The sequence below is a fragment of the Scophthalmus maximus genome, chromosome 1, assembly GCF_022379125.1.
Source record: "Scophthalmus maximus strain ysfricsl-2021 chromosome 1, ASM2237912v1, whole genome shotgun sequence".
Classification (NCBI taxonomy): domain Eukaryota; kingdom Metazoa; phylum Chordata; class Actinopteri; order Pleuronectiformes; family Scophthalmidae; genus Scophthalmus; species Scophthalmus maximus.
The window spans coordinates 30,567,740-30,584,754 of record NC_061515.1 but is presented as its reverse complement, the minus strand read 5'-3'; the positions used below and the strand labels follow the sequence as shown (position 1 = coordinate 30,584,754).

Genomic DNA, 17,015 nt, shown 5'->3' with positions numbered 1-17,015 from the left:
AAGTTGTGTGGTTTCATTCGACTAACCCTAAAAAAGCACTGCCACCGTCTCCTGCACGTTTAATAACCATGTCTTTTCTCCTGCTCCCCTCACGCCGGCCCGAACAGATCGGATGGTAACGCCGCTTTTGTCATTTGAAGTTATTGTAGCACTCTCTATGAAGAAGTAGTAATATGCTGTAGAAAGGTTATTGGAGTGCTGGGATGGGGTGGGGAGGTAAATAGGTATTTACAATGCTTAGGATTAACACGCATGATTCCTCAGGATAAAGTCAGTGTCTTTGTCTTCTAGATAAACCCCGTGGAGGATGGGACGAGGAGCACTCTGTCCGACTCGATGGGCATCTTCAACGCCATCAGTGGCACGCCAACCAGTGCCAACCCTCATGGCACCACCACCACCACGCTCTGATGGGCTCGTCTCGCGCCTTCTTCTCCTCTGAAGACCTGTCAGTCCAGAGGAATCAATCAGGACACGGGCATTTGGTTTAGTTTTAAAAATGTGATGTTCTTGTTTCCTATGGAGACGATGGAGCCGGGGTTTTGTTAAATTCTGAGTGAGACGAGGGTTTCAGCACATGCGATGACTCAGCAAACGTGCACCGAGCGCTGCGACCGACGACGAACATGTTATCATAATTGTTCGACCCCACCCAGGGGACGTCGTCCATAGGTTGAACCTCTCCTCTGAACCAGAACCTCCTTCCATCTCCAAGAAAGTATGTATCAGAAATAAATGCCTCTGCTGTAACCGCACATTCATTCTTCCACTGATGGTCAGTATTTTTACATTTCTTCTTCTCCACCGTGGCTCCGTTACAGCAGATGCATTTTAAAAGAATGATTCTCTCTATTTTAGGCCAACGGACGAGTACAAGAACTGTCTAAAGCCAAGTGAACCCCAACGTTTTAACCTATTTTCTGTAAAGAGAAATAAAGTGTGTGCAATATTTTCTATTGTTACCGAGGCAACCTACTGCACAGAAAACCACTCTTGCCAAAGACATTCGAAAAAAGAAATAAAGACAAAACGAGTTAAGGGTGTGGCAATTTGTAATCTGCCCCTTGTGTTTCTTTGTCTGTCATGTAGATGCCTTTTATTATCTGTGAGATCAAATAAGAAAAACATTTTTACTCGTTGAATGCTCATGTAAATAAGTTTCAGACTTATAAATAAATAAAATATGTAATAATACCTTCCTCTATCCCTCCATTTTTATTTGCATGCAAGCATACTTTTAACCGAGCTACGCACTAGCTAGGTTACTAACTTTTATGAATGTTTGACATTTATTGTTTTATTTTTGTGTATCATTTCATTTTCTTTTCTTATTTTTTAACATTTTTGATTTCCTTTTTTTTCCTTCTGTTAAGTGTTCAAGGTTATTATTATTTCTACAGGCACATTTTTATTATTAAACTAGTATTATTTATTGATGATATCAGTTTCTTTATGTATTTATTATTTAATAACATCTTACTACATTTTGTCAGGTCTGGATCTGGATTTTTCTAAGTGAGGATGTGACGTCAGCGTTGTCAGATGGTGTGTCACACTTTTCTGCGATGAGGTATTGTGTATTTTGCAAAAACCATCTGATTGATAATGTCTAAATGTAATATAGGTTGTCTGCTGACACGAGCCTTAATGAATTATGATTGATATGTACTTCTCCAAACTTTTGTGGTGTGTGGTTATGAGGAAAAAAACTGTTGTTCGGTGTCACAGAGAATGAAGCTCTGTGCTGTAGTGAAATCAGGATGCTGACTCCTGTGAAATACCCACTGAGCTCGCTGTCATGTAAAAGAGCAGTTAATCCCACCTCATATCACTGACAAACACACACACACTGACACACACTTCCTGTTGTGTCCTGTTTTTACCGAACCAACACCCCAGAGATGCAGAGATTTCACCTGCTAATCATCATGTGTGAGTCCTGCACAGTGTTTGATGGTGTGTTGGTGTGAAATATACGAAAATTCAAGATTTATACTTCTGCAAGCTTGACCTTTTTTAGAGTTTTCATGTCTTAAAGATGTAGATCCAAGCTCAACATTTAATTGTCTGAAAGATTGATACTGCAATGAAAACATTTAGACGGTAGGTTTGATGCTGTCTTTTTCCAGAATCGTGAAACATCATGTTTTGTAAAAAAAAAAAAAAAAGTTTAAGTATCTAATGTTTCGATCAACGCATGACAGTCACAAACTCAAGTTAATATAAATGTATATACACAAATGCCTCTGCCTAATAAGCCAGCCGGCCGGTGTTTAAAAAGTTAATTGGTGCATATTCAGGTTTGTAAAACAACATTTTATTTTAATTAATATCTTCAATTACACTTATAATGCAAACAGACACTCTGTAATAAGGAAACTTGACAACACAGTGAATATTACACCTTTGTCAGCTCACCTGACGACTCGTCTTTATCTGTGAGGCAAGGCCCTACAGTATCTCTGGGCTCCCACAGTCGTAAAGTCATCACACACACACACACACACACACACTCAGAATGAACACCCAGCATCCTGGGAGGTGCCGGCAACTTCAGTATCATCAGTGGACGTGGCGGGAGGTTACATAAGAAGCTGCTCAGGCTTCAGGATCAATCTGAGTCTGACTGATCAGGACTGAAGTCGCTGGTCTGTCTGTCTCTCTGGGTTTTGTTGAAGGATTCTGTTGGAGACGGAACCTGAAGAGAAGCTGCAGCCATGGCAGGTGAGTCCCAACTAGAGCGAAAACACCTGAACTGTTATTTACTCAATGTCTTTGTGTATTTTTCACACACACAGAAAGAAATATGAGTATATCTAATGTTTGACTTGAAACATCTTATTTCTGCAGAAGAAGATGAGAAGAGGAAGACCAGGCCCAAAAGTGTAAGTGTAACCTTTAATGTACTGTTATTTTAGAGCAATTTTTAAAAATGCTTAACAACATCATGGCAATTTCTAATCAGTTTGAATACAATGCGTTTTCATTGATGAGGCTTATACATATGAATATATATTTATAATTGGAACAACCCTGTCGTTGCAGGCTGTTGTGTGTGGCTACCCGATCAGCATCTTTTTCATCGTGGTCAATGAGTTCTGCGAGCGCTTCTCCTACTATGGCATGAGAGGTGAGTTTGTTCATGTTCCAAGAAACGGATTGATTTTTCTTCCTCTCCTGCAGCTGCAGAAGTAAATTTGACTCAAGCCAAATCTTACAGGTTGAGTGTCTTACGTTTACTTTGTTCTTCTCCGCGACATTAAATCATCAAGGGAGCAAACGATAAAAGCAAGTGACTAACTAGCGACTGGAACTGATATGAGACATGGTCACAGACCACTGCTTTACTGCATTGTGCTTTAGGATTATTGTCTTTTAATGTCAAATCTTAATCTGTAAAGTGACCTGTAACATCAGCTGTCAAATAAATATATCAGCGTGGAGCAGGATTATACTAAAAGGGAAATACCCAAGTACGAGTACCTAAACTCTTTACCTGAGTAAATGTAGTTAGCTTCTTTCTATGATGATGATGAAGATCTGAATGTTTCCTGCACCTGTGCCTTTGTCCCCGTCCACGTCGCTCTGCAGCCGTGCTTGTGTTGTACTTCAAGTACTTCCTGAGGTGGGACGACGACTTCGCCACCACCATCTACCACACCTTCGTGGCCCTCTGCTACCTGACCCCCATCCTGGGGGCCATCGTGGCCGACTCGTGGCTCGGAAAGTTCAAGTGAGTCTCATCAAACCGAAACGCAGTTGGAGAGAGAGAAAGAGAGAGAGAGTTTGGGTTAGGGCTAAATTGCAGCTGTAAAGTTTCATCCTTGGATTTTTGACCCTTGTGTATCTTATCTGTGATTCTGGTGTTCACCTGTTTAACTCGCTCCTTCGTTCTTCCTCCTCCTCCTCCTCCCTCTGCACAGGACCATTGTTTACCTGTCCATCGTCTACACGCTGGGACAAATCATCATGGCTGTGAGCGCCATCCATGACATCACAGACACCAACAAGGACGGCACGCCCGACAACATGACCGTACACGTGTGAGTTACTGTTACCCAGCAGCATTACAGTGGACAAACAGTCACAGACGGGCACTGACACTTTGTTCCCACCCCTCACATCAGAGCTCTGTCCATGGTGGGGTTGATGCTCATCGCCCTGGGAACCGGAGGCATCAAACCCTGCGTGGCTGCTTTTGGTGGAGACCAGTTTGAAGACCATCAGGTCAGACGTCCGTCAAATACACACTCACACACACTCACCACATCATCTGGCTCTTTAAACGCCCTCGCTCAGCTATCAGCGGCATCTCGTCAGCACTTTTTGTATCTCTGATTCAATCCAGCCGGTCGTTCATTAACTCGGCCACGGGTACAGAGACTTTATCGCGCTGCTCAAGGCCGCCGCGGCAAAGATCAAGTCTCCACACTCAACAAGTGCGTTGTGTAAGTAATCTGTTCTTTGTCACTTCCTGTTTTCCAACAGGAGAAGCAGAGAAGCACCTTCTTCTCCATCTTCTACCTGTCCATCAACGCCGGCAGTCTGCTGTCCACCGTCATCACACCCATCCTCAGAGGTGAGCGCCAACGCTCCCGTCCACCGCAGAGCAGGAACTGTCGGAATCTTGTATGTGGATAAATAAAATACTTTTGTGTTTGTGTGGTTTCCAGCTCAGGAGTGTGGCATCCACACCCAGCAGAAGTGCTACCCACTGGCCTTCGGTGTCCCTGCCGCTCTCATGGTGGTGGCTCTGAGTAAGGACTCTTATTTTCCTTATTAGACTGCAAAGAGCAGGTCGCACATTAATTATTAAGCAACCATCCAGACTGGTTTTAGGACATATGAAAATAAATACTTTAAAATTTATCATAATATTAAGTTGGTTTTCCACTAAAAAGGTTCATTTGAACTTCTTAATATAAATAAACTTTGATAATTTCCTTCCACAAAGAGTCAAATGTTCATATATATTCACATACCCTATATATGTAATGTGTGTGTGTGTGTGTGTGTGTGTGTGTGTGTGTGTGTGTGTCTGCAGTTGTGTTCATTGTTGGGAGTGGTATGTACAACAAGACGGCCCCTCAAGGCAACATCATGGTGAAAGTCTGCAAATGCATTGGGGTGAGTGTCTCCTCAGAGAAGGAAACATGCTGCTTTGGAAAATTATTTTTAATAAAAAAGTCAGCAGAGGAAAATGTCCCTCTCTGCTCCCTGTAGTTCGCCGTGAAGAACCGCTTCAGGCACCGCTCGTCTCAGTACCCGAAGAAAGAACACTGGATGGACTGGGCTGAGGACAAGTACGACGTACGTGAAGTACACACACACACGAAATACACACCGTACAATCAGTGACACAAGAAAGTGAAATAATTTTCCTCCATTTCGTTCCAGAAACTGCTGATTGCTCAGGTGAAGATGGTGCTGAAGGTTTTGTTCCTCTACATCCCGCTGCCCATGTTCTGGGCTCTGTTTGACCAGCAGGTAACTAGTGTGTGTGTGTGTGTTTGTGTGTGTGTGTGTGTGTGTGTGTGTGTGTGTGTGTGTGTGTGTGTGTGTGTGTCATCCACAATAAAGGAAAGTTTCAAAGCTCCCGCACCTATGTGCTGCTTCACCCAAATCTTGTTTTCCCAATTTGTGAATATGTGGCTCGATATATCATTTTTTTTCCAATTTTGCAATGGTGACGAACCCCTCCTTGGCATCCAGATCCGGATCCCTCCCAAAAGACACGACCTTTGATAAACTTTTCATGCACAGCTTTGAGTAATCCTTCTAACCAATCACATAACCTTGGTGGCGTTAATCAGAGTGTCTCCTCCGCAGGGCTCGAGATGGACTCTGCAGGCGACCACCATGGACGGAGACTTCGTACGTGTTTTATTTTTTTGCAAAACCACACTTTGTTTTCTCAAAACCGCAATGAAAATGTTTAAATTCTCCTCCTCTCCTACAGGGAGTCCTCATTATCCAGCCCGATCAGATGCAGGTAAGACACTTCTTCTGCTCCGTTGTTCCGTGTCGTTGACGTGAGTTGTTTTTTTAAAAAGAGCTACTCGCCGTCTCCGCTTCCAGACCGTCAACCCCATCCTGATCCTGATCCTGGTGCCGATCGTGGACAGTCTGATCTACCCGCTGATTTCCAAATGCAAGCTAAACTTCAGGTGAGTTTTATTTTCTGAGAAAAACACGACTTAACGTTTGAAAATGTTCTACAATCATTTGTGTGTGTGTGTGTGTGTGTGTGTTGTGTGTGTGTGCGTGTGGTGTGTGTGTGTGTGTGTGTGTGCGTGCGTGTGATGTGTGTGTGTGTATGTGTGGTGTGTGTGTGTGTGTGTGTGTGGTGTGTGTGTGTGTGTGTGTGTGTGTGTGTGTGTGTGTGTGTGTGTGCGTGTGGTGTGCGTGTGGTGTGTGTGTGTGTGGTGTGTGTGTGTGTGTGTGGTGTGTGTGTGTGTGTGTGTGTGTGTGGTGTGTGTTTGTGTGTGTGGTGTGTGTGTGTGTGTGTGGTGTGTGTGTGTGTGTGTGTGGTGTGTGTGTGTGTGTGTGTGTGTGTGTGCGTGCATGCTCGTGCTGCAGTCCGTTGAGGAGGATGACTGTCGGGATGTTCCTCGCTGCTATGGCGTTTGTGGCCGCCGGTCTGGTCCAGATCCAGATTGATGTAAGAATAACACACTTCGACACTCACGTCCCCGTGAAGCACAACTCTCATTTCCATCATTCTTCTCCCCTCGTAGCAAACCCTGCCCAAGTTCCCCTCGAGCACCGAGAGCCAAGTCAAGTTCATCAACATGGTGAACAGACGGCTGGACGTCAGGGCGGGAACCCACCAGTTCACCTTGGAGCCTTTCACGGTGCGACGCCCACAATCAATGTTCAAACGTATTCAACCTCCGTGGCTCTGTTCTAAGACTAGTGGATTTTTTTTTTCCTCCCACAGGCCAATGACGATTACCTGACCTTCGAGCAAATAGTGGATTTGAATCTGGGGTCTAACGTCACTTATGTGAAGAGTTTACAGGACGGCTCCCGAAATACTATGGTCATCGTTCAGGACGGGGGCGAACCACGACCTTTATCCGTGAGCACACCGGCCAGAGAAGGGTTAAAGTCCGACTGAATTCACTTTGTACAGCACACATGAATTGGGGCGTGGTTACAGTGTGAATGACAATTGGTACCGTCCAATCGGTGCATGGTCTCAGGTGTAGGTGGACGAGCTCTCAGTCAGGCCACACTCCCTACTCCTCCAAATACGGTTACTCCAAAATGGCTGTCCTGATATTTCATTGAACTTTATCTTCTATCAGCATTATTTTTGACCGCACGTGTTCAGTTGGACTTTAATCTGTGTTTCCTTTTACCCGTGGATCACGTCAGATTTAACTGTGGAGAGAATCTAAAATATCTTTGTGTCTGCAGTTCCACGACATCACAGCGAAGCCGGAGCAGGGCGCCAATGCTATCAGGCAAGTTTCACCTTGTTACTGTAAAGAAAAACAACATTCACATTTTACAAGCTGTTTTTTGTCAGACATGAACGCCACAAAATGTACGGAAAGTAGTTTTCTCACTTTTCATACGCTGACATCTCGTTCCCCAGGTTTTTCAACGGCTTTGACTCAGCTCTGAACGTAACCGTGGGAAACCAGGACTACGGGGAAACTGTCCCCAACAACATGTCGACATATGTGGATGTACCGCAGGGAGAGTACGACTGATATTTTTATTATATACCACATGTCAACATACAGTTGTAATAGAGAATATTTTTTTTGACCTGAATGTTTGTTTTCCTTTCCGTTACGTCAGTGCTCAGTTCCGGATCTGGAACTCCGCCGGACAAGAGTGTGTGTACAGTCAGAAACTGGGCTTCGGCAGCTCGTACACCTTGATCATCCCGCCGACATTCACCTACGACCAAAATGTAAAAAAAACATCTCACGTCACATTAATGTCATATTTTTGATTGAGGTGTCACATCTGACTTCCTGTCTGTGTCCCGCAGTGCTCGCAGAGCATCCGACCGGTGATGAACATCGGGCAGAACTCCTTCCACATGGCCTGGCAGATTCCTCAGTACTTCCTCATCACGGCAGGAGAGGTGGTCTTCTCCGTCACCGGCCTGGAGTTCTCCTACTCACAGGTAGGGGGCGTCGTCCTCGCGTATCTCAACTAATTCCTAAAACACAAAATACGTAAAGTCTCCTCGTGTCGTGATGTCTTTCATCCTTTTTGCCCTCCAGGCGCCCAGCAACATGAAGTCAGTGCTGCAGGCCGGTTGGCTGTTGACTGTCGCCGTGGGCAACATCATCGTGCTCATCGTCGCAGAGGCTGCGACGCTCTCTGAACAGGTGGGCGGAATATATTCAACCGTTAGTGGACATGTCCTCACTGAGCCTGTGGGATGGAAACATTGTGGGAAAGATACTTGTGTTCTTACTGGAAGTTTGATGAGAAGACGGGCAACGTTCCCAGAAATGTCAAAGTGTTTTCCCTTCAGCTGAGATGGAAATGAACTTGTGTGTGTTTTCTGGTCCCCAGTGGGCCGAGTACATCCTCTTCGCCTCCCTGCTGGTGGTCGTGTGCTTCGTCTTCGCCTTCATGGCCTACTTCTACACCTACATCGACCCCACCAAGATCGAGGCGGAGTTCGCCCAGAAGGAACCCGAGGAGAAGGGAAAGACGAAGAGTCTGGAGATGGTGAAGAAGATGGACCCGGTCGATCGCCTGGACGACGACAGCAGCTCCAGCTCCAGCTCCGACAACGAGGAAAAGATGTAAAAGTAAAAACCTGCCAGGTCTGTGTTTCATCTCCCGAGAGCCGATTAGATCTTCGGCCATTTTGTACATGCAGTGTTTAGAATGTAAGGGACGAGCAGAAGTTGGTAAGAGAACAGACATGGAGCTTCGACGGTTAAAGCTCTCGGACAGTATTAGTGACGGATCTTGACAGGGAGAATTCTAACACTACTATCATTTTTAAAAAGACGTTTCTCTTTCAATTAAAATCCCCGGATCTTTACTGTTTTTTTTTTTAATCTGTAAATTAGTTTTTTGTACAATGATTTGTTTTTCACCATGTGGACACATCTTCATGTGACTCCCAACAAGGAGGTTGTGTGTTCGTCGCCGTCTTTTTCTTTTCTCCGCAGGATTACTCAACAACCACAAAACCCGATTTCCATGAAATTCTGTGCGGCGGCGAGGTCGGGCCTTTCCCCACGTTTTTTCGTAAATTTCTCAAAAAAGAATAGACAGCTTTTTGTGAAGAAAGGGAAAAATCAGGCGTATGTAGAGACTAATTGTATATATTTCTGTATATCTGATGTGGGACCTGATCTGGTGATAAAGTTAGAGAGGTACGTCTTTTCAAAGAAACCATTCTACATTTGTATTTATTCCTATTTTATGTATTGTGTAATATACTGTCACTGTACGATACACATGACTCAGACAAACCCTCACACACACACACACACACACACACACACACACACACGTGAGGGTTTGTATGTAAACATGTGTATCAGCAGAGGTTTGGTAATGATTTCTAATAAATGTCTTTTTCCGAGTACAAAACATTAATATCTTATCTGGAGTAAACCACGATGTTTTGATATTAATATTTAATAAGTAAAGAAAGTACAGCCGAGGCTGATGGGAGTGTCCTTGTTTCAACCAAACGTACCTGGAACTTTTTGTCTCAGGAAGTCAAATGTTCCAGTTGACCAGGAAGGATCAGTCTCATCAGTCTGCCGATGGCACGTTGTTCCACCACAGTCCACCAGGTGGCGCTGCTGCAGTGGATTAGTACATGTTCTTCTTCCAGGGAGATTTTATTTAGACCACGTTTGACATCCGCTGACAAATAGCTAGATGTTTATGCAGTAAATATTGTATGAATGAATATTGAAAGCTACTAAATAATATTATATAAGTAAATAATGTGTAAATTAATTATTTTAAAATCCAATTTAACATATTACCTTGTGAGTGAGATTGAAAATATTGATACTTCCAATTCCGACGTTACCTGTTCCGGGACTGATCCTCATATTAAAATATTGATATTTTTACTCCGTAATTCTGGGTAAATGTGTATTTATAGTGTGTTGCTATGGCGACATTTATTACTGACCGTGGGAAAATGACACTAGATTATAGAGATTGAGACAGATTGTATAGTTATTCTAAAATCTTTGTATTCATGTGTGTTTAGACTTCAGTCTGGAAACATAAATACTTTTTCCAGACTTTTCCAAATGACTTAGAATCTAATTCCATACTTTTCCCTGGTGGGCACACGAGACGAGCGGGACACACACTTCTCAGTTACCATTAGATCTTTATTTCTCATGTCACTTTGAAAGCTTACAGGGAGCCAACACTTAACTCGGGAATTCTCAGATGACACAAGCAAAGATTATATACAGTACTATAAACTGTCCGCTATGATAGAGACCAAATGTACACATTTTGTAGTTATTTCCGTAGCATATGTTTGTTTTTTCTTCCTATATAGAATTTTTTTTTGCCCATATCCATAAAGCATTCCATAATTCCATACTCAACTCTTTGCAGTTACAAAAATATCAGATATTTCTTTCGATCCCTGTGTTGACAAGTGCGTCTCGATGCGACTCCTCAACATTATTGCTGCGTTAGCACAGTAGTAAAATTCTGGAACTCTTACGTAAACATAGTATATAGTAAAACATGGCTATTAGCAACTTTTTTTTCCGTTTTGTAAGGTTTTTTTTCCTCGTACAGGTTTTCTTTTAAATACTCGACACACTTTCAAAGTGCAAAAAAAAACAACTGATCTGAAAAAAGAAGAAGAAGAAGAAGAAGGTGCAAATCATATACTACAAACATCTGGCAAGGACATGGCACTTCTGTAGCGTGGTGTGGACGTCGGAACACGCGTGAGGGAATGAGGATGGCATCGATTTCTGCAGCTTGGCTCGTCCTGATAAACAGTTTAGTTTGGCCATGACGCGACGCCAGGGGGAAAAAAATAATACTTCACGTGATCTCACCGCTCCACCAGTGTCTTTTGTTAATCGTCCTCGGCTCCGCTCAGCGTTCTCATCGAAGAGCAAACGCGTCTATCATCTAAACATCAGCACAGGAAGGAGGAGATTCCCTCCACGACTACACAGAAAACAAAAGGTAAATCTTCTTCCTATATAGATATTAATATCTATAAACTAAAATGCTTAGTATCGTATTTAGTCCAGATGATTCAGCAGGTGAATGAAATGATTGGAACTGGAGTCACACTGATGAACACTGACATGAAAACAAAAAGAGTCTGTGGTGAAATGTCAGAACGTCGACGTGTGCATCGTTCATCAAAAAATAAGGGCAAGGCATTTTCCGTTCTGTTGGAGTAACTTCGGAAATCTTTAAATATCTACTTTTTATTTTATTTTTTTTTAAACATTATCAACATCTACAAAATGCGCATGACCATTTTGTACACAGTGATTCAATTTTCCCGCAATGACAACGTTTAATCATGTACAGCACGTCGACCCCCCCCCGCCCCCCGCTCCTCCTCCCGCTGCCTCGGAGGACAAAGTCCACTTAAAGCACTTTACCTGAGGTTTCGTTAAGAATGCTGCAATTTGCCTAAACAGGGAGTCGTACATACGCAAGAGCACACACACACACACACACACACGCAGCTCGCACACGGAGACAAAGTCCCTGCAGGTTCATCACGCATGCTGTCAGAGGTTGTGGGGATATGACGCCTGCAGGACGAGGGGGAGTTTGGGGCCGATTCAGCTCCAGACGTCTGGTGTCTCAAAAAAGAAAAAGAAAAAGCCCAGCGTCTTAACCCGGCTGTTTGAGTCTCGTCACGGGGGTTCTGCTGCGTCCCCCCTCCCCGACAAAAAAAAGCTCCAGAGTTTCTCTACTTTGGAGTTCAGTCATTTGTTGTTGTTGTTGTTGTTGTTTTTACAGGCGAGGTTAAAGCCCCCCACACACCGGAGTTCAAACAGGGTCATCTGGTATTGAATCCTCTGACCTGGGCTGTGGTGTTGTGGAGGGAGGGTGGAGGAGGGTCGAGGAGGGCAGGGCAGGTAGCAGAGTGGGATCACTATGGGGAGGAGGAGGACGACGACGTCCTGCTTGTGGAGAAACTGCAAAACAGACAAAAACAAAAAAAGGGCAGAGATTAGTTGATGGTGTCTGCAGCAAGAAATCTGATTTACGGAGAGCAGAGCTCACCTCTGGAGCCGGTGGACCATGTGGGCCACCAGGGAGTCGGAGATGCCAGGGTAGGCCTCCTCCGCCAGCAGGATGGCCTCCCTCAGCTCGTCCAGGACCATGGGGTTCCCGTTCACCTGCTCCTGTCTCGCCTTCAGCTGGGAGGAGGGAGGCAGATTCGGTTATTGGACATCGTGAGCTTCTGTGATGAGTGAATGTCGAAAGGAAAAAACACAAGCCTCCAAATCGGAACGGTCGCCCTTTAATTTGTTCGGCGCTACGGGAATAGATAACAATTTCCATATTGTTCCGAGCCTGTGGACTTTCAGGGACCTCCTGCGGTCCTTCGACCCAGATTCAAACTGGAGCGGAGAGATGAGCAGCGGAAGCACCGCCGAGCGTCTCGTGTTCGCAGCGAGGAGCCACCAGTGTGATGGAGACTAACTGTGGCCTACGCCCCGACGTGGCTGCTTACCTCGGCTAACGCAGGAGAGATGACGGTGGCCAGGCTCTGTGAATAAGGCCTCTTTGGAATGTCTTTCGTCTGTGGAGCAAACGGAGAAACGTGAGATCAGGAGAAAAAAGGCGGGAGAAGTTAGACGACGATCCATCCACTCACCTGGTCCGCAGACTGTCCCTCCCCGTTCTGGAGCTTCTTGGGATCCTTCTCCCGGATGGTGAAGATCCAGTCGTCGCTGCCGAAGTCGTTGCCTCCCGACGCCTGCCCATCCTGCTCTCTGATTGGACGGATATCGAAAAAAGAGAAAAAGAAACAAATAGAGGAGTGAGTCGTAAAAGCGACAGAGGAATCGATCGGGAACATTTTTCCACAACAACTTACGAGTCAGACTCGTCAGAACTGGACTCGGTGGTTCGAGACTGCTCGGCCTTCCACCTCTTGTACTTGTCCACCAGCTCCGTCAGGTACGACGTCTTCTTGGCGTGGCGGACGATCAGCTTGTGCTTCAGCAGCTCTTTGGCGGTCGGCCTCTGCGGAGCGTGAGGATGAGACATGAGGAAGACGAGCGCAACATTCAGAGTCGGGCCCCGAAAATCGTCGAGTAAAAATAACTCACAAAACTGGGCTCTTTGTTGAGACAGGCCTCGATGAACTCCTTGAGCGGTTTGCTGTAGTTTCCCTCCAGCGTTGGCGGATTGTTCTTTGGGATGAGGAATAAAACCTTCATGGGATGGAGCTCCGAGTGCGGCGGCTCGCCTTTCGCCAGCTCAATGGCCGTGATGCCCAGGGACCAGATATCCGCCTGGAGTGCGGCAGAGGGAGACACGGTGACAATGTAGCCAGGAGGAGGGTGATGAAGTGTGCAGTGTGTTCTTACCTTCGAATCGTAGGCCGACTGTTTGATGACCTCGGGCGCCATCCAGAAGGGCGTGCCGACGAAGGTGTTGCGTTTGATCTGTGTGTCGGTGAGCTGGCCGGCCACGCCGAAGTCCGCCAGCTTCACCTCGCCCTGCTCGGACAGCAGCACGTTGGCGGCTGTGTGGGAGGAGGAGGAGGAGGGAAAGATGTGATCCGACCTTTGCTACGTCTTCACTTCTGTCAAAAATCTTTTATCTGCTTCGCCGGTTTATTTAACAAACAGCGAAACAAACTGTCAAAAGGCTTTTAGTGGACGGCTGCACTGTTCCCCCAGTCACGTACAAGCTACATCATGAAGTGGACGTCAATACCATTAGCGTGTCATGTGATGTAACACGTGTGTGTGTGTGTGTGTGTGTGTGTGTGTGTGTGTGTGTGTGTGTGTGTGTGGGTGTGTGTGTGTGTGTGTGTGTGAGAGAGAGAGAGAGATCAGCAGCAGTCACGTACCTTTGATATCCCGGTGGATCTTCTTCTCCGAGTGCAGATACTCTAGGCCCTTCAGGATCTCCCGCAGGATGGTGGCGATCTGGGTTTCGTCCAGCGCTCCGGGCTCCATCTTCAGGACAAACACACAGCGTGAGCCGCGGGTGTCGGCTAACGAATTGGATGAACAAAGCGCATCAAGTGCAACCACTTACCAGGTCTAACGCCGAGCCTCCGCCTAAATACTCCATGATAATCCATAACTTTGTGTCCTGGAACAGACGGGAGAGAAGGAGCCGTCAGTGATGGAGTCATTAAACATCAGGGAGGTTTACTGAGGCGTCAGGAGCCCGGGACGCGTTCCTCAACAAGCTACGGTGATGTACAGGCCCGGTGGGCGTCTGAAGCCATCTGAGGCTAATCCCTGTTCCATCTGGGATTATTCCCCGGGAACAGCGTGGGCGCGAGGTGGTTTGATTCATGGGGCAAAAATATCGAAACAAAGTGCAAACTGTAGTGAACATACATCACCTTCAGGTACGAGCCGTAGTACTTGGTGACGAAAGGACTGTCGCACTGGCTCAACACGGTGATCTCCTGCTGGATGTCCTCGATCTCGTCCTCCGCCTCCTCCAGGTCGATGGTCTTGATGGCCACCACCTTCTGGGTGCGATTGTCGATGCCTTTGAACACCTCGCCGAACGAGCCCTTGCCGATGCGCTCCAGCTTGGTGAACAGCTCCTCGGGGTCGGCCTTGGCATTCTGGCGGCGAACAAGGGGAGGGGGAACAAAGCAGGGAGGGGGGAAATGGGAAGTGGAGGGAGGGAGGGAGGGAGGTTAGAAAAGAAAAAAAAGAAATAAAAAGGAACGTTTGAAAGGAAATGAATGTCGGGGGGAGTAAATAGGAAACACCAGCAGGGGGGCCACTCTTACAGGAAACATGAATTCACTCGTTGCAACACCTTGTGTGACACAGGAGAGTGAAAGGGAAAGAGTGTCACAGTCGGATACACATGCAGATGAACAAAATAATTTAAATCCAGGTGGATATATATATATATAGATATACGTACAATGTCTCTACAGCCTGATGAAATGAAATCTGGAATAACCTACGAACAAAAGCTTGTAGTATCAAAATCAACACACGACGAGTTTAGGATATTATTCAAAAAAATCGTCGTATTTTCAGTTCTTTCGTTCCATTTTCCGTCACCGACACGTTAACCAGGCTGTTCCCATGTTACGGTTCCATCACTCGATTCTGTTCAGTTTGTCATTTCAGTGTCTCGTGACTCATCCTCCTGTCGTCACCTCTGTCCTCGTTCTCTGGCTCGAGGACAGATCAGAGGCCGGAGTTGTAAATAAGAGCGTTTGTGCCAGACGTTCGCCGACGTCACATCACTTTGGCACGCCTGAAGCGACTGTTGGCACGGTGAGACATAATTAGAACTCATCTCGAGGCCACTGAGGGCAGGAGAGATGGTTTTCAAACTGCGTCAGACCAAAAGAAAAACTTGTCTGGAGGAGAAGATGAAGATGTGTCCAGTGAATCCAGAGACTACTGAGGCATTTTTTCTCCAGACTTTTTGCAGCGTGTGTGTGTATCTGAGTTTAGATTTAAGGAAAGGTCGCCCTCAGGAAGTGAACTAAAATGACTGGACTCTCCCGGGGATGTTATGTGGGAAACACAACTTCCTCTCCACGACCTCGTCGGAGCAGGGAGCAATGGAGGATGTGGTTCGGTTTTTACGAGATTCGGATTCTCCTTTCTGTCGGAGCAGACGAGGAAAGTGATATAATAAAAAAACAAAGAGATGCTTTGTGCAGGAGGCAGGAGCCTCCGACTGGAACAAGAGCCTCTGGTCAAAAAGACAAATACCGATGCTGCTGCAGATTGAAACCTGTTTATGGAATATGAAAACACCCTTTTGATTCTGTGTCCTAAGCAGAAACACACTGCTAACAAGCAGAAAATATAATCTGATGCATGAATCATGTACATGAGGAGCAGTCATCTTCCCCCTGCAGACACAAAGATACAGACAGCAGCACCACAAGCTCTGATGCCTTCAAGTGATGCGAGGAATGTGGGGATTTTTTGCAATTTAACTCCCAATGCCACAGATGTGGCGTTCAGTGGTGCAGCAAAGAGTCAAATTACAGTCTAGTCAATCCCACGGTGGAATCAGTGCCCAGTTGACAAACACAAAGTCAAGAGTGAACATTTTGTTTCCAAGTGAGAAAGCCGCGCGTCTTACCTGCATCCCCGGCAGGTGTCCCTGAACGGGGGAGTGGGCCATGGTGATGCTGCCTGGGTCGGCGCGTCCTCTCTCCTCACAGCCCCGGCGTCAGCGCCGTCACCCGGCAGCAATCCTCCAGGACACCTGCTTACCGGGAGGGGGGAGAGGGCTACCGGGAAACCGTAGGTGCTCCTCGGTCGCACCGCTGCAGCTTCCCCCCCACAAAAAGGAAAACAGCTGAGCAAGCTAACACGCTGCTAATGCTAACTGTGAAGTTGCAAACAAGAAATCCGCAATGTTAGCTCGCTAACCAGCGGGCTAACGAGTGCGTTCCGTCCAATTTTTTTAAAAAACCCGGGGAAGTGACGCCGCTGCGACAAACTCCACGTTTAGGAAACGGAGGAGCTGCACAAAACAAAAATATGTATTTCCCCCAAAAACAACTGTCACTTTCTGAACGCGTCTGTTCTCTCGCGGTGTCGTCAGCTAGCTAGCATGGTTAGCTCGCTCGCTAGCTAGCATGGTTAGCTCGCTCGGTAGCCAACGCAGACGACCCGACGAGCGGTCTGTCGGGGTGCGGGACTCGGAGCACGATCTGTCCGCATACCGCAAGTGTCACCCCCGGTGCGGAGTGTCGGATGAACCCGGCCGCCACCCAGCCTCGTCTTCTTCTTTTTAGCCTTGCACCAGCTGGTCTCCAGCGGCTCCGCAGCACGCCAGTGTTTTTGTTTCCTCCCTCACTTTCGTCCCGT

General features: G+C 46.3%; 3 protein-coding genes across 12 annotated transcripts in view; 2 read left to right on the top strand and 1 right to left on the bottom strand.

Moving 5' to 3' along the window:
• Positions 1–1,194, top strand: part of dock9b (dedicator of cytokinesis 9b) — a 37,274-nt gene extending 36,080 nt beyond the window's left edge. For 9 of the 10 annotated variants that reach the window (XM_035629779.2, XM_035629773.2, XM_035629784.2 and 6 more), the window contains one exon: positions 292–1,194. In XM_035629779.2, coding sequence (XP_035485672.2) covers positions 292–411 — 120 coding nt within the window. In that variant the 3' untranslated portion in view covers positions 412–1,194. Of the gene's footprint in view, positions 1–107; positions 116–291 lie in introns of all 10 variants that reach the window. The other variant, XM_035629782.2, reaches the window with a different exon arrangement.
• Positions 1,195–2,567: 1,373 nt separating this feature from the next.
• On the top strand, positions 2,568–9,582 carry slc15a1b (solute carrier family 15 member 1b). Its single transcript, XM_035629795.2, has 23 exons — positions 2,568–2,724; positions 2,851–2,885; positions 3,046–3,130; positions 3,592–3,733; positions 3,924–4,043; positions 4,128–4,227; positions 4,489–4,579; positions 4,674–4,757; positions 5,045–5,127; positions 5,224–5,310; positions 5,398–5,487; positions 5,830–5,874; positions 5,960–5,992; positions 6,079–6,167; positions 6,580–6,661; positions 6,738–6,854; positions 6,941–7,081; positions 7,423–7,469; positions 7,604–7,711; positions 7,813–7,927; positions 8,009–8,146; positions 8,247–8,354; positions 8,545–9,582. The coding sequence occupies exons 1-23, from the start codon at positions 2,718–2,720 to the stop codon at positions 8,782–8,784; spliced, it is 2,187 nt and encodes a 728-aa protein (XP_035485688.2). The 5' UTR covers positions 2,568–2,717; the 3' UTR covers positions 8,785–9,582.
• Positions 9,583–10,331: 749 nt separating this feature from the next.
• stk24b (serine/threonine kinase 24b (STE20 homolog, yeast)) lies at positions 10,332–16,423 on the bottom strand. Its single transcript, XM_035629796.2, has 11 exons — positions 16,282–16,423; positions 14,552–14,782; positions 14,236–14,292; positions 14,045–14,153; positions 13,557–13,714; positions 13,296–13,481; positions 13,061–13,209; positions 12,839–12,956; positions 12,695–12,763; positions 12,241–12,377; positions 10,332–12,152 (listed from the first exon to the last, which is right to left on the bottom strand). The coding sequence occupies exons 1-11, from the start codon at positions 16,321–16,323 to the stop codon at positions 12,110–12,112; spliced, it is 1,299 nt and encodes a 432-aa protein (XP_035485689.1). The 5' UTR covers positions 16,324–16,423; the 3' UTR covers positions 10,332–12,109.
• Between the last annotated feature and the right edge of the window lie 592 nt (positions 16,424–17,015).

Bases quoted from the DNA above. Each gene is read 5' to 3' on its own strand.
- slc15a1b (XM_035629795.2), top strand. The intron at 2,886-3,045 runs GTAAGTGTAACC...CTGTCGTTGCAG, and splicing joins GGAAGACCAGGCCCAAAAGT to GCTGTTGTGTGTGGCTACCC. The intron at 7,082-7,422 runs GTGAGCACACCG...TTGTGTCTGCAG, and splicing joins GCGAACCACGACCTTTATCC to TTCCACGACATCACAGCGAA.
- stk24b (XM_035629796.2), bottom strand. From the start codon at position 16,323: ATGGCCCACTCCCCCGTTCAGGGACACCTGCCGGGGATGCAG. The intron at 12,957-13,060 runs GTAAGTTGTTGT...CCGTCCAATCAG, and splicing joins AGTTCTGACGAGTCTGACTC to AGAGCAGGATGGGCAGGCGT. The intron at 12,153-12,240 runs GTGAGCTCTGCT...TCTGTTTTGCAG, and splicing joins ATGGTCCACCGGCTCCAGAG to TTTCTCCACAAGCAGGACGT.